Source organism: Hylobates moloch, unplaced genomic scaffold (assembly GCF_009828535.3).
Source record: "Hylobates moloch isolate HMO894 unplaced genomic scaffold, HMol_V3 SCAFFOLD_3, whole genome shotgun sequence".
In the NCBI taxonomy this organism is placed as follows: Eukaryota; Metazoa; Chordata; class Mammalia; order Primates; family Hylobatidae; genus Hylobates; species Hylobates moloch.
In genome coordinates this window covers 37,785,290-37,812,937 of record NW_026652278.1, presented here as the reverse complement: position 1 = coordinate 37,812,937, position 27,648 = coordinate 37,785,290, and the positions used below count along the sequence as shown (strand labels likewise).

General features: G+C 39.4%; 1 protein-coding gene across 10 annotated transcripts in view; it reads left to right on the top strand.

Annotated features, from left to right (window-relative positions):
- The first annotated feature begins 426 nt into the window (after nt 1-426).
- Nucleotides 427-27,648, top strand: part of CC2D2B (coiled-coil and C2 domain containing 2B) — a 150,196-nt gene continuing 122,974 nt past the window's right edge. For 9 of the 10 annotated variants that reach the window (XM_058436153.1, XM_058436150.1, XM_058436159.1 and 6 more), the window contains exons 1-6: nt 427-568; nt 8,460-8,519; nt 21,662-21,722; nt 23,985-24,061; nt 24,446-24,511; nt 26,855-26,950. In XM_058436153.1, coding sequence (XP_058292136.1) covers nt 21,662-21,722; nt 23,985-24,061; nt 24,446-24,511; nt 26,855-26,950 — 300 coding nt within the window. In that variant the 5' untranslated portion in view covers nt 427-568; nt 8,460-8,519. The remainder of the gene's footprint in view (nt 569-8,459; nt 8,520-21,661; nt 21,723-23,984; nt 24,062-24,445; nt 24,512-26,854; nt 26,951-27,648) is intronic. The other variant, XM_058436151.1, reaches the window with a different exon arrangement.

The following is a 27,648-nucleotide window of genomic DNA, read 5'->3' as shown; positions in this document are numbered from 1 at the left end:
CGGCGGCAAAGAGAAAGTAGGTCCTGGGGCGCTGCAACCCGTGCAACTGGCCGCCTGGCGTCCCCTGGCCTCGCGCCTCCACGCCCACCGCGGGCGACCGCTCTTCCCACGGCGGCGCCCCCCAGCGTCCTCCCCGGGGACGCCCGCTCACCCGGGAGCTCTCGGCCGGTACTCACCCGCTGGGTATACTCTTCTTCACCATGACGAGAGAGGTGAGAGCCCCACGCCCCAGGCAACCCCGCTCTAGGGCCTCCTCCAGAACAGACCCCAGGGAACGCTACAACTCACACGCGCACGGGCAGAGGCGAGGGGCGGGGGTGATAGACCCGGGCGGCGAACAGACTTGGCGTACCGAAGATTCCCGAAGGCGCGTGCTCCGCTCCCCCTAGGCCCTGGTAAGCCAGGGACCGCAGCGCGCATGCTCCTGGGTCGCCGTGACTTGCAGCCCGCGGGCGCCGTGGGGCGGGCGCAGGGTGCGGTGGGGCCGTTGGTGACCGTCCTAGCCTGCGGTAGAGGGTGAGCCCTGCCTTCGCTGCCCAGACGTAAGAAAAGCGCACTGTCCGTCCAGGTGAATGTCGGGCTGCTGGTGAAGGTTTCTCTGATTCTTCCCTGTCAGACATTCCTGCACTTTTGTGGAGCTCTGCTCCATGGGCCGAACTAGCTGGGCTGGGATAACCGGAGCCGGTGCCGCGCGGGCCGCTGGGACTTGTAGTCCGGGGGCCTGGCCGACCCGTTCGTTGGCCAATTTGGGAATGAGTCGAATTGAAAATCACTCGAGAGCAGTGTTTGACTTGCATCAAATACGGGTCGGCATATTATTAATTCAGTGCCTACTGTGTGTGCTGAACACCTTGCCTTAGTCCTGGTCTTCACATTAGGATAAGCAGAAAGATGAACTTGCAAGGTAGAATGTAATGAACACAAATTCGCATTACGAACTACAAATGCTGTTGGAGATCAAGAGACAGAGTTAGAAAAAAACTTCCTGGAAGACGTGGAGTTTAAATCAGCCTTTGAAACACTGAATGCGATCCATTTGTGGGGAAGTTGTAAAAATTAAAGGATGGAGATGCCAGGGAGTATAAACGAGAACTCCATCCAGCTTTGGTTGACGGGTTATGTTAGAGAGTGGTCACTGCGGCTTGGATGGGGAAGTGGATGTGAGGGTTTTTTGGCTTCACTTTCAGAAAGGGCCTCCTGGTTGACTTTCTCTCTAATTGAGGCTATAAGTATAGACACAGAGATACATCTTCAGGTTTAAATAAAAAAAATTACAGTACTTAATTGTTTAGAGTTTCTGGACCTTCTGGCCAGGGGTTGCTTTAAGAATTAATACATTTTTGTAAGTCTTGTAATTCACTTTTGAGTAGCAAAACTACATCGCATGGTGTGTGTTAGATGTAAATTTTCAAAATATGATAGTTTTTGTAACCTGTTTCCACATTAGTTTTCATATACCAGAAGTCCCAAGATAGAGGAAGTGGGCCCAAATCTTTCTTGATCTACAGGAGCAGGACGTGATGACTTGGGAATTGGTCCTGAGAGCAGTGGGTGATTTAGTTTTGTTGCCTTTCAAAGACTTAAATAAATTCACAGATCAGAAAATCTTTTGTCATGCCATTTGTTCCTAGGTTTTAATTTTGGAAAACAAGATAACAGTTAAGTTAATTTTTAAACTTGCCAGTTAATGCAATACATGGAAGTCATAATGTTTTTTGTAGAACACTGTGAAATACTGCTATATTCCACTTAACTAAGTATTGTTAAGTTAAATTCTACTTCTTCCATATCCTAATAACAATGAAGGGTAGCTGGTGCCATATATTTAATAGATTATTTTTACAAAATGCTATTGTTGCCTTAATTACATCATAACTCTGAATGAGACCTTAATTCTGGACATAGCATCCTAATTCAAATTAAGTCTGGAAGGCATCATTTAAGAAACATTGCTGTAAGAGAGTTCAGAAAGGTGTCATCATACTATGTGACAATAGATGAACTGAGATAAAGATAAAATTGGATTTTGGTCTGAATTCAGATCTGCTAAGGAAGGAAAGTGCATTAATACATTTAGAAATATTTCTAACAAGAGCCAGGGGAAGATTAAAGGGAACCAATTTTCTGATTGGATCACAATTAAAGATAATGTTACTATATACTAGGATATGCATTGTGTAACCATTTCCACATGCTAGAGATTTTTCTGTGGTTTTATTTTGCTAGAACTCCTGAAACCAAATGGCATGTGATAGAAGTAACCAAGGTGATTGAAAATTGTGCCAAAAAGAAGTGTGCTGATTCAGGGATCCACATAGTCTTGTGCCTGCAGAATTGATTTAGAAATTTGTTTAGGCCAAGCGCAGTGGCTCATGCCTATAATTCCAGTGCTTTGGGAGACTGAGGCAGGAGGGTTGCTTGAGGCCAAGAGTTTGAGACCAGCCTGAGCAACATAGTGAGACCCTGTCTGTGCATAATAATAACAATAATAATAATTAGCCGATCCTTAGAGACACATGCCTGTAGTCCTAGCTACTCAAGAGGTGGAAGCAGGTGGATCGCTTGAGCCCAGGAGTTCGAGGCTGTAATAAGTGGTCATCATGCCACTGCACTTCAGCCTGGGTGAAAGAGTGAGACCCTGTCTCTAAAAAGCAAACAGATAAACAAAAACTTGTGTGGCATTCTAGTTTCTACAAATGTCTGGGGAATTGCATGAGCTTGCATTTAACTATCATGTTGAATGATACTCTTGTATTAGGCCATTCTTGCGTTGCAATAGAAGAATACTGGGTAATTTATAAAGAAAAGAGTTTTAATTGGCTCACAGTTCTGCAGGCTATATAAGCATGGCTCTAACATCTGCTTCTGGTGAGGGCATCAGGGAGCTTACAATCATGGTGGAAGGGAAGGGGAGCCAGCATGTCACATGGCAAAAGAGGAAGTAAAGGAGAGAGGGGGGAGGTCCTAGACAGACTCTTTTAAACAACTAGATCTCATGTGAACTAACTGAGCAAGAACGCACTCATCATGAAGGGGATGGTGCTAAACCAACCATGAGGGATCCACCCCCACAATCCAATCACTTCCCACCAGGCCCCATGTCCATTATTGAGAATCACATTTCAACATGAGATTTGGAGGAGACAAACATCCAAATCATATAATTCCACCCCTAGCCTCCCAAATCTCACATCCTTCTCACATTTCAAAATATAATCATGCCTTTGCAATAGTCCCCAAAGTCTTAATTCATTCCAGCCTTAACTCAAAAATCCCAAAGTCCAAAGTCTCATCTGAAATTCAAGGCCAAATTCCTTCCACCTCTACACCTGCAAAATAAAAAACAAGTTATTTACTTCTAAAATACAATGGCAGTGCAGGCATTGGGGAAACATTCCCATTCCAAAAGGGAGAAATTGGCCAAAAGAAAGGAGTAATAGGCCCCATGCAAGTTTGAAACCCAGCAGGCCAGGCATTAAATCTTAACGTTCCAACATAATCCTTGACTCTATGTCCTGCATCCAGAGCACACTGGTGCAAGGGGTGGGCTTCCAAGGTCTTGGGAAGCTTCACCTCTGTGGCTTTGCAGGGTGCAGCCCACATGGTGCCTGTCATAGGTTGAAGTTGAGTGCTTGCAGCTTTTCCAGGCAGGGGTGCAAGCTGCTGGTGAATCTACCTGGATTCTGGAGGGTGATGGCCTCCTTCCCACAGCTCCACTAGGCAGTGCCCCAGTGGAGACTCTGTGGGGGCTCCAACCCCACACTGTCCCTCAATATTACCATAGTAGAGTTTCTCTGTGAGGGCTCCACCCCTGTAGCAGTCTTCTGCCTGGGCACCCAGACTTCTTCATATGTCCTTTGATATCCAGGTGGAAGCTGCCAAGCCTCTTTCACACTTGCATTCTGAGCATCTGCAGACTTAACACCCTGTGGAAACCACCAAGGCTGACAGCTTGCACCGTCTGGAGCTGCAGCCCAAGCTGTACCTGGGCCTCTCTGAACCAAGGCTGGAGCCAGAGCAGCTTAGATACAGGGAGCAGTGTCTTGAGGCTGAACAGGGTGGTGAGGCCCTGGGTTTGCTCCCTGAAATCATTCATTCCTCCTGGGACTATGAGCCTGTAATTGCAGGGGCTATCTGAAAAACTTCTGAAATGCCTTTGAGGCCTTATTGCCATTGTTTTGGATAATAGCACTTGGCTCTCTTTCAGTCATGTTAATCTCTCTAGCAAGTGATTGCTCCACAGCCTGCTTAAATTCTTTCTCTACCACAGGGCCAGGCTGCAAATGTTTCAAACTTTTATGCTCTGCTTCCTTTTTAAATATAAATTCCAACTTTAAATTATTCCTTTGCTCCCACATCTGGTAATAGCCTGTTAGAAGCAGTCATGTCACTTTTTGAATGCTTTGATGTTTAGAAATTTCTTCTGCCAGATACCCTAAGTCATCACTCTTAAGTTCAAACTTCTACAGATTCCTGGGACATGGACACAGTGCAGCTAAGTTCTTTGCTAGGGCATAACAGGGGTGACCTTTACTCCAATTCCTAATAACTTTCTCATTTCCATTTGAGAACTCATCAGCCTGACCTTCACTGTCCATATCTCTATCCGCATTTTGGTCACAACCGTTTAGCCAGTCTCTAAGAAATTCCAAACTTTCCCTCATCTTCCTATCTTCTTCTGAGCCCTCCATACTCTTATAACCTCTGCCCCTTACCAAGTTCCAAAGCCATTCCACATCTTCAGGTATCTGTACAGAATGCTTCACATTTTGGCACCAACTTTCTGTGTTAGGTCATTTTTGTGTCACTATAAAGGAGTTCCTGAGACTGGGTAGTTTATAAAGAAAAAAAGTTTAATTGGCTCATATTTCTGCAGGCTGCACAAATATGGCTTCAGCATCTGCTTCTGGTGATGGCCTCAGGAAGCTTACAATTGTGGTGGAAGGAAAGGAAAGCTGGCATGCCATATTGTGAGACAGGGAGCAAGAGAGAGAAAAGCAAGATATCAGACTCTTTTAAACAATTAGATCTCATGTGAACTGAGCAAGAACTCACTCATCAACAAGGGTATGGTGCTAAGCCATCCATGAGGGATCCACCCCCACAATCTAATCACTTCCCACCAGGCCCCATCTCCAACATTGGGAATACATTTCAACATGAAATTTGGAGAGGGCAAACATTCAAACTATATCAACTCTGCTGCAAAGGTATTTGTGGAGCCAAAAAAGAATGTGGAAAGAGACGTAAATCTCATAGTGTCTTTTCAGCCTGCATTGACCAAAACTATTTTTATTAAATTTAATGTTTTCTATAATTTAGAAATATAATTTGAGATCAGTTAATTGCCTCTAATTTTGTTGTGTTACCATAAACAAGTTTTTAATTTTTTTATTGAATTGATGTTTTATTGGTTTTCATTGTGAAATTACAGAAGTTGGCTTCCATCCCAAAGACTATGAAAGAGAGGATGAGATGTTAGAAATTCTGGCCTTTATAATCATAGAAAAATAATGTGTTTGGTTTCATCTTTGACTTTAATTTCATTAATTACAAACATAAATTAAGAAACTACAGTAAAATCTATTGTACTAATACTAAAGAAGTATATATATATATATATATATATATATATATATAATTTTTTTTTTTTTTTTTTTTTTTTTTTGAGATGGAGTCTCACTCTGTCACCCAGGCTGGAGTGCAATGGCACAATCTCGGCTCACTGCAACCTCTGTCTCCCGGGTTCAAGCAATTCTCCCACCTCAGCCTCCCGGGTTCAAGCAATTCTCCCACCTCAGCCTCCTGAGTAGCTGGGATTACAGGCACACACCATCATGCCTGGCTAATTTTGGTATTTTTGTAGAGAGGGGGTTTCACCATGTTGGCCAGGCTGGTCTTAAACTCCTGACCGCAGGTGATCCTCCCACCTCAGCCTCCCAAAGTGCTGGGATTACAGGTGTGAGCCACCGTGCCCGGCCAGAAGTTTTTATGTTTTATCACATCTATTACCCTGTGGGCATCATTAATAGAAAGATAAATGCTTGCAAAACTACAAATTGGACTTTTGCATACTTTCATATACCAAGCCTAGCTAGGAAGAGATCTGAACAACCCCCACCTTTTTTTTTCCAGCTTTTCAAAGGTTCAAGTGATACATTTCTTTATGAATGTTAAACTTACAACATAAGCCCTAGGAAATTTCATTTCAGAAATCACCAAAGTGATAGACTCCAGGTCATCTGATACAAAAATAGTTAATCCTCAGTTTCCTTGCCTTTTAGACAAAGCTTTAACTGCAAGAATCATGAGTTAGCAATAACCTCAAAGAGAAGATAGGGTTTAAATGTTGGAGCCAATTTTCTATTTTTTTTTTTTTTTTGAGATGGAGTCTTGCTCTGTCGCCCAGGTTGGAGTGCAGTGGTGCAATCTCCGCTCACTGCAAGCTCTGTCTCCCGGGTTCACGCCATTCTCCTGCCTCAGCCTCCTGAGTAGCTGGGACTACAGGTGCCTGCCACCACGCCCGGCTAATTTTTTTGTATTTTTAGTAGAGACGGGGTTTCACCGTGTTAGCCAGGATGATCTCGATCTCCTGACCTCATGATCTGCCCGCCTCGGCCTCCCAAAGTGCTGGGATTACAGGCTTGAGTCACCGCGCTCAGCCTGTTGGAGCCAATTTTTTAACACAGAGAATTGAATTGCTGTAAGAAGGCAGAAGTCTGCACTGTCATTTTTCTTTACTTTTGCATGAGATTTCAACAGAGCAAGTGCAATATTCATCTAGATCTGTAATTTTATCCAAATTTTAAATGATTATTTATCTTATCTCTTATGTAGAATGATAAATGAACAGGTTAGGAACACTTCCAGGTCTGCAAAAAATGATTAGTAATTTCTACAATAACATTTTATTTGATAATTTATAATTTTGCTGTCTATAGTATGTGTGCCACGCTAATGCTTTGCCTAGTTGAGCAGACAACATTTACAAGTGTAGTCATCAATAAGCCAGGTATTGATTTTAAGTGCATTTTAGAAGTTCTTGCAGAATGGATCTCTTTTCTCACCATTTTATTCTTCTGTCTTACTTTTGTATGTTAGTAGGAAGAATCTTAAGTGTGTCGGTAGTCTTTTAAGATTCTTTAATTTCTTAAGTGCCTTTTTGTTTTACTGATTATACAAACAATTTAGCTTACTTAGACGTGATTATCTTCTGTTCCAAGTCTATTCATTATTTTTAACCACCTTCCAGATCTCTCACTTAAATGTCTTATAAATATTTATAAGCAGTATCTCCAACTTGAACTTGTTAATCCCATCTCAATTACCTTTCTAGTTTGACAGTACTTGAAATGAAGCTACCTCTCAGTTGATCAAGCCAAAAACCTGAAAGTCCTCCTGGACTCCTCCCTCACTTTGTCCTGCATATGTAATTGGTCACCAAATCCTGTGAATTCTACCTCTTAAATGAATCTTTCTGTACTTGCCTTCTCATATTTTTTTTTTTTTGAGATGGAGTCTTGCTCTGTTGCCCAGGCTGGAGTGCAGTGGCAGGATCTCAGCTCACTGCAGTCTCTGCTTCCCAGATTCAAGTGATTCTCGTGCCTCAGCCTCCTGAGTAGCTGGGACTACAGGTGTGTACCACCATGCCCAGCTAATTGTATTTTTAGTAGAGACAGTGGGGTTTCGCCATGTTGGCCAGGCTGATCTTGAACTCCTGACCTCAAGTGATCCTCTCACCTCGGCCTCCCAAAGTGTTGGGATTACAGGTGTGAGTCACCACACCTGGCCGTCATATCTATTTTTAAATTCAGATCCCTAGTATCTATTAATAGCCTTTTAATCAATTTCCCTGCCTCCATAGAATATCTATATTTAATCATTGCTTCTTGGCCTTTTGGCTAAGATCAAATGTATATTTAAGCAGATCCTTTTTTTCTTACTGTAAAGTTTTATACTTTTGGGGGGAAGGGAGTTCATACATATTTTAATTAAAATAATTAATTCCTTCGTATTTTGAAGTTTTTTTCTGGTACCCTTTTTGTGAAAGTGGTTTTTTTCTAGTACATTAGCATGTAGGGAACATACTGACTTTTACATATATTCTCTTGTATTCTGCCAATTCCAATTTTCTAATTATGTCTAAACTTTGTTTGTTTAGTCTTTTGGGTTTTTCATGTATAAAAACCTGTCATCTACCAACAATGATAATTTTGTTTTCCTCTTCTAAGAGTTACACCTCTTGCTTCCTTCTTTTGCACATCTTATTGCATTAACCAGGATTTCTATTAAATACTAAAGGTGATCAAATACAAATATGAAATAGTAAAAGTGATAGTATATTTGTTTTGTTTCTTGTTAAATTAAAACATTTAAAAAGCATACTTTTAACCTCAAGTATCACAATGGTCAGTTTTCTTATGATATGTCATTCTCAGTAATATTTCTTATTTATTTAGAAAGTTGAAATAAAAGGACCATCATGAAAAATATCTCAAAGAGAAGATATTTTTAAAAAGGTAAGGTATTAATGGAGTTTATAATATTTTGATTATTCCAAATAGCCCTGTTATAAATGGGGGATAATCCTGATAAATGTGATATATTTGTTTCTATATACAAATCATAAATTCATATGTTAAAAAAGAAACAATAGGAGAGTTTAGGGATGAATTGTATTCTTATTTGGTCTGTGGGTTATTTAATAAGATGAATTATTTATGTATGTATTTATTTAATCTCTTACTTCAATATCTATTTGTTTATACGTTCTCTCACCTAGCCAGCAAGCCATTCCCTGCTTTGCTAAAAAAGATGTTTGTCAGTGAGTTAAATATATATAGGAGCAATATTTACATGTCTGTTAGAGTAACTGCAATTAAGATTCATATTTTATCCCTACCTTCTAGATGGAAATGAGAACTTATGAAAAAGTATACAGGATTCTGGGAATGGTGGGCAAGATATTTGGGAACTAATAAGGGAGACCTCTATCAATTACTTGCCAGAATTGTTCCATCATACCTTAAGGGTTGCTATCCCCTGGTCAAGAGTAGAATTAGGTATTTTTTATTGTCTTGAGGTAGGTACTGAAGGTTGAATAAGATGTAAGGGAACGTCGTAGTCCATGGTGACCTTATTCAGTAGTTTTTAATAGTGGTACAAGAACAAATAGTAGATTTTGAAGTTTACAGACTGGGCTCTTTTTATGATGTTTTAACTGTGATCATGTCAATAGCCTGCTTTGGTTTTTGACACAAATTCATGTTTTTACTGTGATTCTAGAAAGCTTGAGCTTTCCAACTGCACATTAGTTTGGTTAGCATGTACAGTTGTTATTTCAGGAGTCTTTGCTATTATATTTTTTAGCATTAAAATTAAAAAGAAACTTATAACCATATCATTCTAAAAAGAGTTTAACATTGCTAGAATAGTTTACCTATAGAATATTGAGGTTTATAAAAACTGGAAAAGAAATGCTTATTTTAACATACTGAATTTTTGTTGATGATACAACATTCAACTAGAATTACCAGAAGTCAGCTAGAAATATGATTTTGATGCTTAGGAGAGTGAAGGCTGGAGACACAGATTTGGGAATCCTTGGGAATACATGCACCCTCCAAAGCTTTAGAATGTACCCCACATTTAGGATATAAACAGGTATGACCATTGAAGGATACAGAAATAAGTGGCCACAGAGGTAGAAGGGTAGAGGGCAAGGATATATAAAGTTTTTAAAAAATAAGATTGCTGAATGCTGCCACACGCTGCAGGGTAATAAATCAAGTAATAGCTAACACTAGTGTAGCATTGAATTTTCAAAGTATTTTCATATATGTCTGATCTCACTTGACCTTCTTAAAAGGTACATGAAGTAGGTAATACATGAACACTAAGAACTAACTCTTGGATTTTATCATTAAAAGGCCTTTTTTATATTCCAGAGAACAATTTCTTTTTGGAAATTTTTAATTTTTATGGATACACAGTAGATATATATATGTATGGGATACATGAGATATTTTTATACAGGCATACCATGTGTAATAATCACATCAGGGTAAATGGGTTATTCATTGCCTCAAGCATTTTTATCATTTCTTTGTGTTATAAACATTCCAATTGTACTCTTTCAGTTATTCTAAAATGTACTATAAATTATTGTTGACCATAGCCACCCTTTTGTGCTGTAAAATACTAGATCATATTCATTGCATTGTACCTATTAACCTTCCCCATTCCCTGGCCCCCACCCAATACCTTTCCCGGTCTCTGGAAACCATCATTATACTCTCTATTTCCATGAGTTCAATTGTTTTAATTTTCAGTTCTCACAAATGAATGAGAACATGCAAAGTTTTTCTTTCTGTGCCTGACTTATTTCACTTAACATGATGACCTCCAGTTCCATCCAAGATGTTGCAAGTGATAGGATCTCATTCTTTTTTATGGCAGAATAGTACTCCATTGCATATATATATATATATATATATATATATACCACATTTTCTTTATCCATTTATCTGTTAATGTGTTGCGGGAAGTCAGGAACCCCAAACGGAGGGACTGGCTGAAGCCATGGCAGAAGAACGTGGATTGTGAAGATTTTGTGGACATTTATTAGTTCCCCAAATTAATACTTTTGTAATTTCTTATGCCTGTGTTTACTGCAATCTCTAAACATAAATTGTAAAGATTTCATGGACACCTGTCACTTCCCCAATCAATACCCTTGTGATTTCCTATGCCTATCTTTACTTTAATCTCTTAATCCTGTCAGCTGAGGAGAATGTATATCACCTCAGGACCCTGTAATAATTGCATTAACTGCACAAATTGTACAGCATGTGTGTTTGAGCAATATGAAATGTGGGCCCCTTGAAAAAAGAACAGGATAACAGCAATTGTTCAGGGAATAAGAGAGATAACCTTAAACTCTGACTGCCGGTGAGCCAGGTGGAACAGAGCCATATTTCTCTTCTTTCAAAAGCAAATGAGATATATCGCTGAATTCTTTTTCTCAGCATGGAACATCCCTGAGAAGGAGAATGCGCACCTGGGGGTAGGTCTCTAAACTGGCCCCCCTGGGTATGGTCGTCTCTAATGGTCGAGACTGCAGAGGTGAGATAGAGAGATAGACTCCAGTCTCCCATAGTGCTCCCAGGCTTATTAGGAAGTGGAAATTCCCGCCTAATAAATTTTGGTCAGACGGGTTGATCTCTAAACCGGTGTTATCAATGACAGTGGTGCTGGAAACTTCATTAGCAATTTTAATTTCGCCTCGGTCCTGTGGTCCTGTGATCTCGCCCTGCCTCCACTTGCCTTGTAATATTCTATTACCTTGTAAAGTACTTGATGTCTGTGACCCACACCTATTCGCACACTCCCTCCCCTTTTGAAACTCCCTAATAAAAACTTGCTGGTTTTTGCGGCTTGTGGGGCATCACAGAACCTACCAACATGTGATGTCTCCCCTGGATGCCCAGCTTTAAAATTTCTCTCTTTTGTACTCTGTCCCTGTATTTCTCAAGCTGGCCAACACTTAGGAAAAATAGAAAAGAACCTACGTGAATATCGGGGCAGGTTCCCCGATACTGATGGACACTTAGGTTGCTTCCAAATCTTGGCTCTTGTGAATAGTCCTGCAACAAACATGGGAGTGCAGATATGTCTTCAGTATACTGATTTTCTTTCTTATGAGTATATACCCAGCAGTGGAATTGCTGGATCATATGGTAGCTATATCTTCAGTTTTTTGAGGAACCCCATGCTGTTCTCCATAGTGGCTATACTAATTTACATTCCCACCAACAGTGTATTAGGGTTGCCCTTTCTTAATGCTTTTGCCGGCATTCATTATTGTCTATCTTTTGGTTAAAAGCCATTTTAAGTGAGTGAGATGATGTCTCATTGTAGTTTTGATTTGCATTTCTCTAATGGTCAATGATGTTGAGCATCTTTTCATATACCTGTTTGCCATTTGTATGTCTTCTTTTGAGAAATATCTATGTAGATCTTTTGCCCATTTTTAAATCAGATTATTAGATATTTTCCTATTGAGTTGTTTGAGCTCCTTGTATATTTTGGTTATTAATCCCTTATCAGATACATAGTTTGCATATATTTTCTCCCATTCTAAGGGCTGTTTCTTTGTTGATTGTTTCCTTTACTTTGCAGAAGCTTTTTAACTTGATGTGATCCCATTTGTCCATTTTTTGCTTTGATTGCCTGTACTTTTAGGGTATTACTTAAGAAATCTTCGCCCAGATGAATGTCCTGGAGAGTTTCCCCAATTTTTCTTTTAGTAGTTTTTCAGATCTTAGATTTAAGTCTGTAATTCATTTTGATTTGATTTTTGTATATGGTGAGAGATAGGGGTCCAGTTTCATTCTTCTGCATATGGATATCCAGCTTTCCCAGCCCCATTTATTGAAGAGACTGTCTTTTCCCAATGTATATTTTTGGCACCTTGTTGAAAATGATTTCATTGTAGATGTATAGATTTATTTTTGGTTTCTTTATTCTGTTCCATTGATGTGTGTGTGTGTGTGTGTGTGTGTGTGTGTGTATTTTAATGCCAGTACCATGCTGTTTTGTTTAGTATAGCTCTGTAGCACAATTTGAAGTCAGTGGTACGGTTTGGCTTTTAGTATAGCTTTGTAGTACAATTTGAAGTCAGTGATAGGGTGTGGATGTGTCCCCATCCAAAATCTCATCTTGAATTATAATCCCCATAATCCCCATAATCCCCAAGTGTCAATGGGGGGACCAGGTGGAGGTAATTAGATCATGGGAGTGGTTTCCCTCATGCTGTTCTTGTTATAGTGGGTGAGTGAGTCTCACAAGATCTGATGGTTTTATACGTGTTTGGCATTTCCCCTGCTTGCACTCACTCTGTCCTGCTGCCCTGTGAAGAAGGTGCCTGCTTCTCCTTTGCCTTCTGCCATGATTGCAGGTTTCCTGAGGCCTCCCCAGCAATGCGGAACTGTGAGTCAATTAAACTTCTTTCCTTTATAAATTACCCGGTCTCGGGTATTTCTTCATAACAGCGTGAGAATGGACTAATACAGTCAGGTAATGCGATTTCTCGAGTCTTGTGTTTTCCTGCTCAGGATAGCTCTGGCTATTGAGTCTTTGTAGGTTCCCTATAAATTTTAGGATTACTTTTTCTATTTTTGTGAAGAACGTTCTTGATATTTTGATAGGGATTGGATTGAATATGTAGACTGCTTTGAATAGAATGGACATTTTAACAATATTGATTCTTCCAATCCATGAACATGAAATATCTTTCCATTTTTTGTGTATCCTCTTCAGTTTCTTGCATTTTATAGTTCTCATTGTGGACATCTTTTACTTATTTGATTAAGTTAATTCCTAGGTATTTAATTTGATTTGTAACTATTGTAAGTGGGATTATTTTCTAGATTTCTTTTTCAGATTGTTTGCTGTTGGCCTATAGAAATGCCACTGACTGTTGTATATCAATTTTGTATCCTGCAACTTTGCTGAATTTGTTCATCATTTCTAATTTTTTTTTGTGAATTCTTTATGTTTTTTTAAATACATAATTATATCATCTCCAAACAAGGATAACTTGAGCTCTTTCTTTCCAATTTGGATGCCCTTTATTTCTTTCGTCTGATTGCTCTAGCTAGGACTTTCAGTACATATTGAACAACAGTGATGATAGTAGGCATCCTTGTCTTGTTCCAGATCTTAAAGGACAGGCTTTCAGTTTTTCCCTGTTTGGTATAACATTAGCTGTGGGTCTGTCACATGTGGCTTTTAGTGTGTTGGGGTATGTTTCTTATATACCCAGTTTTTGAAGGTTTTTTTCATGAAGCGATGTTGAATTTTATCAAATGCTTTTTCAGCATCAATTGAAATAATCATATGGTTTTTGTCTCTCATTCTGTTGATATGATATATCATATTAATTGATTTATGTATGTTGAACCACCCTTGTATCCCTGTGATGAATCCCATTTGGTCACGATGAATGATCTCTTTAATATGATGTTGAATTCGGCTTGCTAGTATTTTGTTGAGGATTTTTGCATCAGTGTTCATCAGATACATTGGCCTGTAGTTTTCTTTTTTTGATGTTACTTTGTCTGGTTTTAGTATCAGGGCAATACTGCCCTTGTAGAATGAGTTTGGAAGTATTCCCTTGTCCTCTATTTTTTGGAACAGTTTGAGTAGGATTGATATTAGTTCTTCAAACATTTGCCAAAATTTGGCAGTGAAGCCATCAGGTCCCAGGCTTTTCTTTGCTTGGAGACTTTTTATTATGGCTTTGATCTTCTTACTTATTATTGGTCTATTCAAGTTTTGGATTTCTTCATGGTTCAATCTTGGTAGGTTGTATGTGTCTAGGAATTTATTCATTTCTTCTAGATTTTTAAATTTATTGGCATATAATTTCTCACAGTAGCCTCTAATGTATCCTTTGAATTTCTGCGGTATCAGCTATAATGTCTCCTTTTTCATCTCTGATTTTATTTATTTGGGCTTTATCTTAGTGAGTCTAGCTAATGATTTGTCAATTTTGTTTAACTTTTCAAAAAAACAACTTTTTGTTTTATTGGTGTTTTGTATTTTTTTATTTTAATGTGATTTATTTCCTGCTCTTGTTTTTACTGTTTCTTCTATGAATTTTGGATTTGATTTGCTCTTGCTTTTCTATTTCTTTAAGATGCATCATTAGGTTATTTGAATTTTTTTCTTTTTAAATTTTTTTTTGACGTAGACACATTGCTATAAACTTTCCTCTTAGTACTGCTTTTGCTGTATCCCATAGGTTTTGGTATGTTGTGTTTCAATTTTCATTTGTTTCAATGAATTTTCTTAATTTCTTCATTGAGCCACTGGTCATTCAGAGGCATATTGTGTAATTTCCATGTGTTTGTATAGTTTCCAAAGTTCCTCTTGTTATTGACTTTTGATTTTATTCCATTGTAATTAGAGAAGATACTTGATATGATTTCAAAGTTTTTGAATTTTTAAAGATGTATTTTGTGGCCTAACATATGGTCCATTCTCGAGAATGATCCATGTGGTGAAGAGAAGAATGTGTATTCTTCAGCTGTCAGATGAAACGTTCTATAAATATCTATTAGGTCCATTTGGCCTTTAGTGTAGAGAAGGTCTGATATTTTTTAGTTGATTTTCTGTCTGGATGATCTGTTCAGTGTTGAAAGTGGGCTGCTGAAGTCTCCAACTGTTGCTGTATTGGTTGTCTCTCTCTCTGTTTAGCTCTAATAATATTTGTTTTATATATCTGGGTGCTTCAGTGTTGGCAGCATATGTATTTACAATTGTTACATCCTCTTGATGAATTGATCCCTTTTATATCATGACCTTCTTTGTCTGTTTTTGTCTTGAAATTTATTTTATCTGATATAATTATAGCTATTCCTGCTCTTTTTTGGTTTCCATTTGCATGGAATATCTTTTTTCATCGTTTTCAGTGTTTATGTGTTTTTATAGGTGAAATGTGTTTCTTATGAGCAGCAGGTCATTGAGTCTTGATTTTTTTATCCATTCAGCAACTCTATGTCTTTTGATTAGAGAGTTTAGTCCATTTATGTTCAATGTTATTGTTGATAAGCAAGGACTTTACTATTGCCATTTTGTTGTTTGTTTTCTGGTTGTTCTGTCTTCCTTCCTTCCTTCTGTCCGTCTGTCCACCGTCTGTCTATCCATCTGATGTTTTTGGTGAAAGCGATTTTCTCTGGTGGTATGTTTTAACTCCTTACTTTATATTTTTTGTGTATCTGTGGTAGGTTTTTTGTTTGACGTTACCATGAGGCCTACAAATAACATCTCTCACAACCCGTTATTTCAAATTGATGACAACTTAACTCTTTTTTTTTTTATTATTATACTTTAGGTTTTAGGGTACATGTGCACAAGGTGCAGGTTTGTTATGTATGTATCCATGTGCCATGTTGTTTTGCTGCACCCATTAACTCGTCATTTAGCATTAGGTATATCTCCTAATGCTGTCCCTCCCCCCTCCCCCCACCCCACAACAGTCCCCGGAGTGTGATGTTCCCCTTCCTATGTCCATGAGTTCTCATTGTTCAATTCCCACCTATGAGTGAGAACATGCAGTGTTTGGTTTTTTGTCCTTGCGATAGTTTACTGAGAATGATGTTTTCCAGTTTCATCCATGTCCCTACAAAGGACATGAACTCATAATTTTTATGGCTGCATAGTATTCCATGGTGTATATGTGCCACATTTTCTTAATCCAGTCTATCGTTGTTGGACATTTGGGTTGGTTCCAAGTCTTTGCTATTGTGAATAGTGCCGCAATAAACATACGTGTGCATGTATCTTTATAGCAGCATGATTTATAGTCCTTTGGGTATATACCCAGTAATGGGATGGCTGGGTCAAATGGTATTTCTAGTTCTAGATCCCTGAGGAATCGCCACACTGACTTCCACAATGGTTGAACTAGTTTACAGTCCCACCAACAGTGTAAAAGTGTTCCTATTTCTCCACATCCTCTCCAGCACCTGTTGTTTCCTGACTTTTTAATGATGGCCATTCTAACTGGTGTGAGATGGTATCTCACTGTGGTTTTGATTTGCATTTCTCTGATGGCCGGTGATGATGAGCATTTTTGCATGTGTTTTTTGGCTGCATAAATGTCTTCTTTTGAGAAGTGTCTGTTCATGTCCTCTGCCCACTTTTTGATGGGGTTGTTTGTTTTTTTCTTGTAAATTTGTTTGAGTTCATTGTAGATTCTGGATATTAGCCCTTCGTCAGATGAGTAGGTTGCAAAAATTTTCTCCCATTCTGTAGGTTGCCTGTTCACTCTGATGGTAGTTTCTTTTGCTGTGCAGAAGCTCTTTAGTTTAATTAGATCCCATTTGTCAATTTTGGCTTTTGTTGCCATTGCTTTTGGTATTTTAGACATGAAGTCCTTGCCCACGCCTATGTCCTGAATGGTATTGCCTAGGTTTTCTTGTAGGATTTTAATGGTTTTAGGTTTAACAACTTAACTCTTATTGCAAAAACAAACTAACAAACAAGGAGGAAACTAATTAAAACTCTACACTTTATCCCCCCTGCTTTTTAACTTTTTGTTTCTATTTATATCTTCTTATACTGTCTGTATCTTAAAAAGTTATTGCAGTTATTATTTTTGAGACAGAGTCTTGCTCTGTCACCCAGGCTGGAGTGCAGTGGCATGGCCTTGGCTTACTGCAGCCTCCACCTCTGGGTTCAGATGATTTTCCTGCCTCAACCTCCCAAGTAGCTGGGTTACAGGTGCACACCACCACACCTGGCTAATTTTTGTATTTTTAAGTAGAGACAGGGTTTCACCGTATTGGCCAGGCTGATCTTGAACTCCTGACCTCAAGTGGTCCCCCCACCTCGGCCTCCCAAAGTGCTGGGATTACAGGTGCGAGCCACCATGCCTAGCCTAAAAGTTGTTGTGGTTATTATTTTTGTAGGTTCAACTTTCAGTATTCCCATTCAAGATATGAGTAGTTTACACACCACAATTATGGTGTTATAATATTCTGTATTCGTATACTTAATTACAAGAGAGTTTTGTACCTTTGGATGATTTCTTACTGCTCATTAATGTCCTTTTGTTTCAGATTGAAGAACTCCCTTTAACATTTCTTGCAGAACAGATTTGGTGTTGACAAAATCCCTCAGCTTTTGTTTGTCTTGGAAAGTCTCAATTTCTCCTTCATCTTTGATATTTTCACTGGATACAACTTTCTAGGATAAAAATTTTTTCCTTCAGCACGTTAAATAGATCATGTCACTTTGTTTTAGCCTGTAAGGTTTTCACTGAGAAATGTGCTGCCAGATATATTGGAGCTCCTATCTATGTTATTATTTTTCTTTTATCTTGCTGCTTTTAGGATTATTTCTTTATCTTTGACCTTTGGGAGTTTGATTATTAAATATCTTGAGGTAGTCTCATTGGGTTAAATATGCTCAATTTTCTAAAGCCTTCTTGTATTTGAATATTAACATCTTTCTCCAGGTTGGAAAGTGTTATTATTTTTTGAATAAACTTTCTACTTCAGTCTCTCTCTCTACCTCCTCTTTAAGGCCAATAACTCTTAGATGGGTCCTTTTGAGGCTTTTTTCTAGCTACCATAGGCATGCTTCATTATTTTTTATTCTTTTTTCTTTTGTCTCCTCTGACTGTGTATTTTCAAATAGCCTATCTTCAAGCTTACTGATTCTTTCTTCTGCTTGATCAGTTCTGATGTTGGGAGACTCTGATGCCTTCTTCATTTTTTTCAATTGATTTTTTTCAGTTCCAGAATTTCTGCTTTATTCTTTTTAATTAATTGTATCTCTTTGTTAGATTTGTCTCATAACATTCTGAATTCTTTCTCTGTCTTACCTTGGATTTCACTGAGCTTCTTCAAAACAATTACTTTGAATTCACTGTCTGGAAGGTCACATATCTCTGTTACTCCAGAATTGGTCACTGGTGCCTTATTTAGTTTATTTGGAGATGTCATGTTTTCCTGGATGGTCTTGAAGCTTGTGGTGTTCATCATTGTCGGGGCATTGAAGAGTTAGATATTTATTCTAATATTTTCAGTCTGGGCTTGTTTGTACCCAACTTTCTAGAGAAGGATTAGTAAGTATTCAAAGATAATTTTGAGTGTTGTGATCCAGTTATTTGGTCATGCAACCACAAATGCATTAAGGGGCACCCCAAGTCCAGTAATGTGCTGACTCTTGCAGACTTGTAGAGCTACTGCTTTGGTGGTCTTGGGAGAAGACCAAGGAGATGAGGGAGAATTCCCTGGATTACCAGGCAGAGTTTCTTGTTCTCTTCCCTTTTCCCCAGAGTGTCTTTCTCTTTCCATGCTGAGCTGCCTGGAGTTGGGGAAGGACTGATGTAGACACTCCCATGGCCACCACCACTGGGACTGTGCTGGGTCATACCTGAAGCCAGCATAGTGCTAGGTCTCACCCAAGGCCTGTTGGTGAGAGTCCTGAGAGTCTTGATGTTTATTCAAGCCCCAAGGGCTATTTAGTGAGCAAATGATGAATCCTGCCAGGACTAGGTCTTCCCCTTCGGTGAAGCAGGTTCCTTCCAGTGAAGCAGGTTCCCTTCTGGCCCAGGGTGGGTTTAGAAATGCCATTGAAGGGTGAGGGCCTGGGCTCAGGGGTTTTAGGAATTTGTTTGGTGCTTTATTTTACTGGGGCTGAACTGGTACCCAGGTTGCAAGACTAAGTCCTCTCTGCTTTTCCCTTTTCTTTCCTCAAGCAGAAGGGCTATCTGCTCATGGGCACCACTGCCTCAGGCCAGTGGTGACTATACCCTGACTACCACTGATGTTTATTCAAGGCCCAAGGGGTTTTTAGTCAGCAGTTGGTGAGTCCTACCAAGCCTGGTTCTCTCCCACCAGAGCTACAGGTTCCTTTCTGGCCCAGGATGGGTCTAGAAATGCCCTCCAAGACCTCAGGTCTGGAATCAGAGACTTCAGGAGTTTGTTTGATACACTTTATTTGACTGTGGCTGAGCTGGATACCCAAGTGTGTAGTCCGTTCTTGCACTGCCATAAAGATAGTACCCTTTAAAGGAAAGAGGTTTAATTGACTCACAGTTCCACATGGTTGGGAAGGCCTCAGGAAACTTAGAATCACAGTGGAAGGCGAAGGGGAAGCAAGGACCTTCTTTACATGGTGGCAGGAGAGAGAAATGCAAGCCGGGCAAATACCAGACGCTTGTAAAACCATCAGATCTTGTGAAAACTCACTCACTATCATGAGAACAGCATGGGGAAACCACCCCCATGACCCAATCACCTCCCACTCGGTCTCGCCCTCAACACCTGGGGATTACAATTCAAGATAAGATTTGGGTGGGAACACAAAGCCTAATCATATCACCAAGTTGCAAAACAAAGTCTGTTTTTTTTGAGAGGGAGTCTCACTCTGTCGCCCAAGCTGGAGTGCAGTGGCGCAATCTCGGCTCACTGCAAGCTCCGCCTCCCGGGTTCATGCCGTTCTCCTGCCTCAGCCTCTCCGAGTAGCTGGGACTACAGGCGCCCGCCACCACGCCCGGCTAATTTTTTTGTATTTTTAGTAGAGACAGGGTTTCACCGTGGTCTCGATCTCCTGACCTCGTGATCCGCCCGCCTCGGCCTCCCAAAGTGCTGGGATTACAAGCGTGAGCCACCGCGCCCGGCCAAAACAAAGTCATTTTTACTCTTCCTCTTCCTTTCCTCAAGCAGAAGGTGTCTCTCACTGTTGTCACCACAGGTGGAAATGTGCTGGGTCACACCTGAAGCCAGCACAATACTGGGTCTCGCCCAAGGTCGTGGTGACTACTGACTGGCTACCACTGATGTTTATTCAAGGCCCAAGGGTTCTTTAGTCAGCAGATGGTGAATTCTGCCAGGATTGCAACCTTTCCTTCAGGGAAATGGGTTCTCTTCTGGCCCGGTGTCGGTCTAAAAATATTATCTGGGAGATAGTGCCAGGAGTGGGGGCTTTAGGACTCTGCTTGGTGCTTTATTTTACTGTGGCTGAGCTGGTATCCAAGTTGCAAGATAAAGTACTCTTTGCTCTTCCCTCTTTTCCTGGAGCTGTAAGCTGTACTGCCTGAAGTTGGGGGAGGGATGATGCAAGCACTCCCTTGGCCGCCCCAGCTAGTGTCTCACTGGATCGTGTCACCCTGAGTCCACTGGCTGTGAGCCCTGCACAGTACCAGGACTTGCCCAGGAATTGTGGTCCTTGTGGGCTAGACTGCCTTTCAAATTTATTAGGACCCCAGACTGCTTTAGCCAATGGTGGTGGGGCTAGCTGGAAGTCAGGTTCTGACTGCTGGGATGGATAATTCCCCTCTGGCTAGGGCTTGTCTAAATGCTCCCTCTGTGGGCGCTGGCCAAATTCTGCCCTGTGTTGCTTTCCGCTATGTTAGGGGAGCAGTGAGTTCCAATGCAAAGTCCCCCAATCACTTTGCTCTCCCTCCCCCAAGTGCACAGATTCTCTCTTCCTGCCATGCTGCCTGGGGATGAGAGAGAGATGGTACAGGCAATTCAAGATCGTCTTTCCTACTCTCTTCAGCGCCTCTTTCCTTGACATGATGTTAAAACCAGGCACTATGATTGCTCACCTGATTTTTGGTTCTTGTGAAGGTGCTTCTTATGTGGATAGTTGTTCAATTTGTTGTTCCTGCAGTGCAGATGATTGCTGGAGGATTCTATCCAGCCATCTTGCTTTACCTCCTAAGAGACAGTAATTTCACCATATATAAAGAGCTCATACAAATTGATAAAAAGGTGAAATTTAAGAAAACAAGCAAAATCTGTGAATAGGCATTTTAAAGGAGATGATGTTCAAGGGGCTGATGAATATTTGAAAAGATGTTCGATAATGAGAACACATAGACACAGGGTGGGGCACGTCACACGCCGGGGCCTGTTGGAGGGTGGGGGGCTGGGGGAGGAATAGCATTAGGAGATATACCTAATGTAAATGACGAGTTGATGGGTGCAGCACACCAACATGGCACATGTATACCTATGTAACAAACCTGCATGTTGTGCACACGTACCCTAGAACTTAAAGTATAATAATAATAATAATAATAAAAGATGTTCAATGACAAAACAAGATGCAAGTTTAACCCTCCCTGCTATTTTTGCAGATGTCAGAAGAGATGGATAACATTACAGCTGAAGAAATTATAGACAAGCATCTCCAAAAAGGTTCTCAATAAGTATACCATAACTCTGATACTCTTCATTTTTATTTTTAAAAGATGTAAATGATTAATCCTGTGCCAGGGTTTCAGCTGGGAACACAAATTTCCTAAGGAATCAGTTTAAAGAGAAATTAAAGTTCCTAAATAAAACAAGATGGGCATAAGGAAATACATAGAAAAGTCAATGGATGTAATAAATCTGAATTTCATTTTCTTTTTGTCACTGCAAACATGGAGATTCCACTGGCGGTGAGACTGTTTTAGACCACAAAGATACATAGGTGCAGAACCTGCTTCCGCAAACTTCAAATCTCAGGGAGAAAAATACATAAATAATGGTTGAGCTCTGGTTCATTCACCAAGCAAATATTTATTGAGCATGTATTATATGCCATCTGCCATTCTAAGTTATGGGAATAGAGTATAAACAAAACCAACTAGTAATTTTTAAATTTTACCAAAGAATACTGTGGTGTTAAACATGAAGATTCTCATGACCTATAGTTAATTATTTAGCTTTATGCTTACCCTTTATTTCTACAAACTTCTATGTAACCTTTAAGCACTCAAAGGCAGGGAATTGAAAAAGTAAAAAGCAAGGCAAAGTGATCAATAGGTCCTCAATTTTTTACTGTGCCTAGGATTGCATGATCTTGCATGATCTCTTTCATTCCATCCAGCGAACGAGCAGAAAATAACACGTGGCTTGGAGTACACACGAGGGCTTGAGACTTTTTTCTTTTTTTTTAAGAAACAGAGTCTTGCTCTGTTACCTAAGGCTGGAGTGCAGTAGTGTGATCATAGCTCACTGCAGCCTCAGACTTCTGGGCTCAAGTGATGGTCCCACCTCAGCCTCTCAAGTAGCTGGGACTACAGGCATGTACGCTAATTTTTTTTTTTTTTTTTTTTTTTGAGATGGAGTTTTGCTCTTGTTGCTCAGACTGGAGTGCAATGGGGTGATCTCAGCTCACCGCAACCTCCACCTCCCGGGTTCAAGTGATTCTCCTGCCTCAGCCTCCCGAGTAGCTGGGATTGCAGGCATGTGCCACCACGCCCAGTTAATTTTATATTTTTAGTAGAGATGGGGTTTCTCCATGTTGGTCAGGCTGGTCTCGAACTCCTGACCTCAGGGGTTCTGCCTGCCTTGGCCTCCCAAAGTGCTGGGATTACAGGCGTGAGCCACTGTGCCCAGCCCCCCAATTTTTTTTTTTTTTTTGTGGAGACAGGGTCTTGCTATGTTGCCCAAGCTGGTTTCAAACTCCTGGCCTCAAGCAATCCTCCTGCCTCGGCCTCCCAAAATGCTGAGATTGTAGGCATAAGCCTTCTTTATATCCTATAAAACTTTCCTTTTCTCTAATAGCTGGAAAAAGTAGGGGTCAGAAGTGTTATAATGATTTTACAAAACTATTATAATTAAAATGGGTATCCAGAGACTTATTGCTCTTCTTTTTTAGATTCCTGTCTTTTCAGTTTAATAAAATTCAAGTAACCAGGCTTTGATATTTGTGTATTAGTATACTTCACAGAGATGTCTCACAGATTTTTAAAATCTGAGCTTTGTTTTTGTTTTGTTTTGTTTTGTTTTTGGCCAAAGAAGGGCTCTGGCCAGTAGCTGAGGAAGCAACAAAAGAAGGTGACAGAGACCTACTATGTGCCCACGATAATTAAAAATTTAAAAAAGAGGGCTGGGCATGGTGGCTCATGCCTGTAATCCCAGCACTTTGGGAGGCTGAGATGGGTGAATCACCTGAGGTCAAGAGTTTCAGACCAGCCTGGCCAACATGGCGAAACCCCACCTCTACTAAAAATACAAAAAAGAAAGTTAGCAGGGTGTGGTGGCACACGCCTGTAATCCCAGCTACTCGGGTGGCTGAGGCAGGAGAATCGCGTGAACCCGGGTGGGGGAGGTTGCAGTGAGCCAAGATGGTGCCACTGCACTCCAGCCTGGGTGACAAGAGCAAAACTCTGTCTCAAAAAAAAAAAAAAAAAAAATTTAAAAAAGAAGGTGACAGAGGATAGAAAAGTTGTCTCAAAGAAAAACAAAAATCAGTCCTGAATGGGTGAAAGTATTAATTCCAGATGGAAAAGCGGAAAGGACATCTATTGGTCTTAGATTCTAAGCTCTCATAAGACAATAACCTAGTTTTCATAATTGTCATGAGGCTTAGAAATGCATGTGGTTAAAGAATTTAATAAATACTTTTGCTGCTATTGTTTAATTGTAATGAAGTGTCATAAACTCTTTATTATGTTGGTTTCCTGGTAGATTTAGATGCAGAAGAAAATCAAAATGTAGTAAAGACGTTGAGAGGCAAAGTGAGAGAAAAGCTAAAAATTTCTAAGGTAATGCTTTTTAAAATTTCCTGTTTTCAAATTTACTATTTAAATGAGACATTTAGCACATTAAAGTTCTCTTTGTCAAAAGAGAGCCAAAATTCAGTGTTAATATAGCTCCTTAATTCCTAAAGGCTTCCTATATATATATTTGTTTTCCTTTTGTCTCATAACATCCTTATAATGTCAAACCTGAAGCCAAGAAGAGCTAGGTGATTTGGTCATAGTAATTATAAATGACATTTCAGTATGTCTGCTGATATTTCATGTATACATACCACACTTTTTAAAAGAAAAATATTGCAAAGTATTGATACTTATAAATTTTGGACAAAAGACTTATGAGCACAATTATGTCTATTTCTGTAAAGATTTATTTATGTTGTGTTTCAGATTAATAAAGGTGAAAAATCTTCAACTGAGCAGCTCATTGATAGCAAAATATATCAAAGGTCCAAGGTGAATAACTTTTCTCTTTTTTTACTTTTTAAAGCAGCTTTATGGAAGTATAGTTTACATAGCAAAACTTCACACATTTAAAGTGTATATGACTCAATGATTTCTAGTTAATTTACAGAACTGCTCAATCAATACCACAGTTTAATTTTTATCACCCAAAAATGATTCCTCTTTATCAGTGATTGCCCATTTGCAATCACTCTCTATTCTTACTTGGCATTACTTTTTATCCAAAAAAATTATAATAAAATATTGTTAAAAGATAAACTTAGGAACATTAAAATTTTAAAGAGTTTATTTGAACAGACAACAATTCATGAATTGAGGAGTGCCAGTGTGCAGATGGTTAGGGCTCCACCAAAGGGGCATGTGGGGAAAACTTTAAAACAGTGCATGTGGAAGCAAGGCAAAGAAAACATTGATTGGCTAGAATGGAGCAGTAGCCTTAAAGTTCCTAGTTAGAGATTGGTTGGCAGTTTCCGATTGGTAAAACTAAAGTTCCATTTTCCTTGGATAGGACCATTCACACTGAGTTGGGTTTTGGTTGGCTTACATAGGAACTCAGGGCCCTAGAGCTGCTTCAGTCTAACGGCCTCCCAATTAATTATTTTAACAATGTTATAGGTGATATCCAACTTACAGATTTTTAATATGTAATCAATATTTGAAAATTCAATGTGTAATCACATATTTGGAACTTGAAATGACAAAATAACTCATATTTTTAGAGAGTTATATTAGAGTACAAGCTAAGTAGCTGTAACAAAAAGATTCAAAGTAAAGTGTTTTCATTAAGATAGAAGTTTCCTTTTTCTCTAATGTAACAAATCAGCAATCGGGGCTGATAGGAGAGTTTTGCCATCTCCAATATGTGGTTTCCATCCGTAAGTCCAATGGCAAAGCTGTAGTTTTCCATTTGCTAGCAAAAGGGAAGTGGGGAAGAAAGAACCAAAGGATTTTAGGTTGATATTTTAGGGGACAAGACCGGCAAACTGCACATATCATTTCCACCAAATGAATGTGGAAGAAGTGCCCAGGTTCTACTATTAGAGATGGGAGAAAAGACTGTAATGAGCAACTAATAGTTTCTGCCACAAGCACCTAGAGTATTTAACTGCAAATTTTAAAATGCAAGGGTATTTTTTTTTTAGTTTATCTTTGGCTCCTCCACAGAGCCGCTCTTAGGTGCTTAATAAAAATTATTTTAATTAAATGTAAAGGTAAAAGCAGACTAAAAAGTGATGTGTATGTACATGTTATTCACTCAACACATGAATTAAAACATGCCTAAATTGGATTTAATTTCACTATGAATAGTAAAAACTATAAAGAGTTACAAAGTTTGTCAAGGTCAATCCATTAAGTATCAGGAAAAGGGGTTAAAAGGAAGAGAAATTGGCTTCTAAGAAACATGATCCCAGTTACCACATAGGGATATCTGCTCAGGAAGCAGAAGATTTTAGCAAGCGACTGTGAGATGTGCAGAGGTGATGGGGCGTAAAAGTATATACTGACAATTCATATAAGCAGCATTGTTACAAGGTGAATAACTTTTAAGTTAATATGATGGCTACAGTGTAGATAAAAACAATATAAAGATGAGCTTTTATCTTACAAGATAAAATCTTAATAATTTTATATTTTATAAAATTATATAGTTATATATAATTTTATATTTTACATGTTTTAAATTCTTTCATTCCTAGTAACTATGAGTTTTACTTTTTATTATAGAATTTATTCCTTTCCCAAGCCTTCCTTAAAACATTTCATTTTAATATATGTGTGTGAGAAAGAAGTGATTGATCAATTCAAAGAGTCAGACAAGAGTGGAAAATGAGAGCTTGTCAGCGGGTTTACAACTAAGACTATACCACTTTTCAGACTTTTAATTGCTTCTAACTCCATGAAAGATTGTGGGCTGAGGTGGCAGTTTGTGTGTGTGTGTGTGTGTGTGTGTGTGTGTGTGTGTGTGTGTGTGCGTGTGCCTGAACAGGACAGCACCAAAAACAAGGAGAGAAAAGAAATTTCCACTGGAGCCAGCATTTTGGTCAAACTCTTACCACCCAGACTAGAGTGAGGAGATAGTTTGGGAAGATGGAGAAGATTCTGGCTGTATATTCTGGCTTTTCTTGCAGTTACCAGAACATCAGAAACAAAACAAAAATAAAAACTCATGAACCAAACAGACTCAAAGCTAAATATACCTTGATATTGTTTGCCTTGGTGCTCCCTGTTTGCTAGTGAGATAACAATTATGTTTACCATATTACAGAAAACTATTTCCTTTACTTATAAGCAGAAAAAGTATTTATTTCAACACTAAATACTGGTTTATCATAGTTGTCTCCACAGACTGAAGTCTCATTGGATGAAAGTCTTTCATTTTTCATTCTGAGTGGTGAAGAAGGTTCAGCTTTGGGCAAGTCTTCAGAGCAGGTTGGATTTGTTTGCCTCCCTCCCACCATCTCACTCTCAGGAAAAAATGATTCTTTATTAAAAGTGCAGAATGAAATACTTGGACGGGAGATGAAGTTTTATTATTGTGCCTTCATCTTCTCTTTGAATTAAGAAGCTGTTCATAATAATAAAATCTAGCATTTATTGAGTACACTCTGAATGCCCAGTGATTACTAAGTTTTTAATGCGGATTGTAGCATTCAATCCTCATCTTAACCCTGTGAGGCAGGCATTATGCTTATCTTTACAAGTAACAAAAATCAGGCAAAGAGGGTTAAGCCTTGATACAGCTGGAAAGTCTAGGCTGTCAGCTCAAAAGCCTGTGTTTTCTTTTTTCTTTCTTTCTATTTTTTTTTTTGTTCCTATCCTTTCCAAGGGCCCTACATTGTTCTCTATAATCTCTGCTACTCCTCATGGTCTCCTCATTCTTCATTCCTCCTAATCCAATCCCAAGCCCTCCTTCTAGTCAGTCCCTCTCAGTCCCCCTCAAACTGTGTAGTCTTCCTGTTTCCCTGGGGTTGCCCTTTCCTCCAGTCCTACTTAGCCTCACTGGTCTTTCCCATTTCCTCCTGACTTGTCTCCCTATCTGCTCTTGTTCCTGGACACTTTATTCAATTCCTGTGCACCTTCCAGTCTCCCTACAGTTTTCTTGAGCCCCCTGCTACCCAGTACCTCCT